At 35.9% G+C, this 2,452-nt stretch overlaps 1 protein-coding gene across 2 annotated transcripts in view; it reads right to left on the bottom strand.

Moving 5' to 3' along the window:
- LOC102581685 (uncharacterized) overlaps nt 1–1,425 on the bottom strand; it is a 6,709-nt gene extending 5,284 nt beyond the window's left edge. The window contains exon 1 of one of the 2 annotated variants that reach the window (XM_006359973.2): nt 1,147–1,425. In XM_006359973.2, coding sequence (XP_006360035.1) covers nt 1,147–1,215 — 69 coding nt within the window. In that variant the 5' untranslated portion in view covers nt 1,216–1,425. The remainder of the gene's footprint in view (nt 1–1,146) is intronic. The other variant, XM_006359972.2, reaches the window with a different exon arrangement.
- Nucleotides 1,426–2,452: the final 1,027 nt, after the last annotated feature.

The following is a 2,452-nucleotide window of genomic DNA, read 5'->3' as shown; positions in this document are numbered from 1 at the left end:
GCCCCCACCCCACCACCACCACCACCACCACCACACACACCCCACAACACATAAACAAAAACAAGGGGAAAGTCAAGTATTAAGAAGCCCTCTCTCTCTGAAATGCCACAAACAATGCAAATAGAGAACTCTCTGAACCAAAAAATCTGTGCTGTCTCATCAGTGAAAAGTATCTCCTTTTTTTTAAAAAAAACAGCAAGCAGAAAACTTTCTCAACTATAACAATGAACCTTTGGTGAAATAATTAAAAAGTTGACATTTTCCTAGTCTCTTTTGAAATCAGTAACTTCGTATTATATCAGGGATCAAAACAGTACTTGGGTTTTACTGAAACCATATTTACAATAGAGTTCTAGTGTCTTCTCTCTCTAGCTAAAAGTAATCTAAAACGTCTATGAGTCTAGACACAGTATCATTAGAGTAAATCTAATTACACCAAAAAAATAGCAGTAAGATGAAGTTCAACTTGATCTTCTGCACATCATTATTATTATTTTTTGATAACCGAGAAATCCGTGTGTGACCTGCCCTTTGTACCAATCACAGCCTTCTAAACTTGGTGGATAATGGGTCCACCCCTCTACCCTTCTCCACTTAAATGCCGGGCTTTGCTCTGCATGGTGTGGGGCATGAACCTTCGACCTAAGCCACAAATCCTCCACCTTTTGCCACTCAATCCTAGTCTTTTATTATAAAATTATCAAAAGTAAGGAGCTGATGGAATCAAGAATCACCTTCAATAGGTCAATTATTATGGAAATCATAAATATAACAACTGCAAGCAACAAACTTTCTACAACAACAACATACGAAGTGTAGTCCCACAAGTGGAATCGGGGAAGGATAGAGTGTAGCCAGATCTTACCACTACCTTAGGAGGTAGAGAGGTTGTGTCCGATATACCCTCAGTTCAAGAAAATAGTAGGAGTGAAGAAATCAAGAAAAGCATAACACTTTCTGAACTTTGTAAATCAATGAAAAATGGCATCTTTTTAGCAAAATTATCAAAAGTAAAGGAGCTGACGGAATCAAAAATAACCTTCAATGGGTCAATTATAAATGAAATTAGAAACACAAAAATCGAAACTTTATCATAAATTCAACAGTCAAAAAAGGAACAAAAACTGAAACAAGCTAAAGATATACCACTTGAAGTTTGTCTGATACAAGAGCTTGAATCTCATCGACGATGCCTAGGGTTTCGATATCCGCCATTATCGGGTACGTCCAATATGGGTCGGGTCAAATCTCACAAAGAAGATAACAGAATCCAAAATTTCCCCCCTAAGGGCACACTCTATTTCCCGCCATTGTAAAGGACTTCGGAGCTTTTTATATGCTAGGGCCTAGAGATTTTTGGGAATCACGTGCATTTCACGTGCTTGGAGATAGTCTAGTCTAGCATTAGAGAATTTACAAATTTGATGTTATTTTTGCGGAAACGGATTCGGAATTTGAAGTTTATGAGATCGATTCTAGCCTTTTTGAGATATTGGGTTCTATTTGGGTTTTGTCAAACTTGTACCTTATACTCTATCTCCGCTTCTACTATGAATTTACAGAGTCATATTATTTGAAGTAAAAGATGATAATTGTGGTTAATTCTATTTTTTAAAAATAAATTATAACATGATAAATTAAACTAATTCTGTAAACATTTTATCATATTGTCAGTATATATAACTTAAATCATTTTCTATATATGTATGTGTCTCATGTGTATTCAAACTTCATTTTTCTAAAAAAAGAAAAGAAAGTCCATGACAATCCGCAATCGCTCCCTTTCACATTAAGTAAATTATCTCTTGTGCATTAGCTCGCAAATCACGTAGATGTAACCCGCACTACGCAATTCAAACTTCGATTCGAATTGTGATATCTTTAGTCACTTTCTTTTTTACAATGACAAAATGAAGTTTCTATTAAAAAGATCTTTTTCTATTACTCGGGAGGAAATGAAAAGGAAAGCGAGAGTTGTAGTGAAGTTGAAAGTATTGTTTCATCATTAATTAGAGTTCACAGGTTCAAGTCTTGCTCGGTACGAAGTCGCCCGGGTTAAGAACACCTACGTGCTGGTAAACGAAAACCACCTCGACCGGATCAGAGTAAACAACAATGTCGAATCAGGCCGCCCTTTGCCTTGAAAGAATTCACACGCGGCCACCAGCTTTCCCAAAATAAGGGGAGATCTGCTGCTTATTGCTCACGGAAACATCCGACCTATACTATAGTCAAGTCGTTCGCCTTAGATTCTGTTGAATTGTATCGAATCCATTTTCTATTTTAAAGCGAACACTTATAAAACTAGAAAACTTTTTCTTTTTACTTTAATTTAGGAAACACCTGAATCAATCATATTTGAAATAGAAAAAAACAATCATGTAAAAGATTCAAACTGTTGTATGAGAAAAACAACATTGATCCATGTTGAATCAATCTAAGAAGTGTCAAC

This window comes from Solanum tuberosum, unplaced genomic scaffold (genome assembly GCF_000226075.1).
Source record: "Solanum tuberosum cultivar DM 1-3 516 R44 unplaced genomic scaffold, SolTub_3.0 scf00312, whole genome shotgun sequence".
NCBI lineage: Eukaryota > Viridiplantae > Streptophyta > Magnoliopsida > Solanales > Solanaceae > Solanum > Solanum tuberosum.
This window is presented reverse-complemented; position numbering and strand designations above follow the sequence as displayed.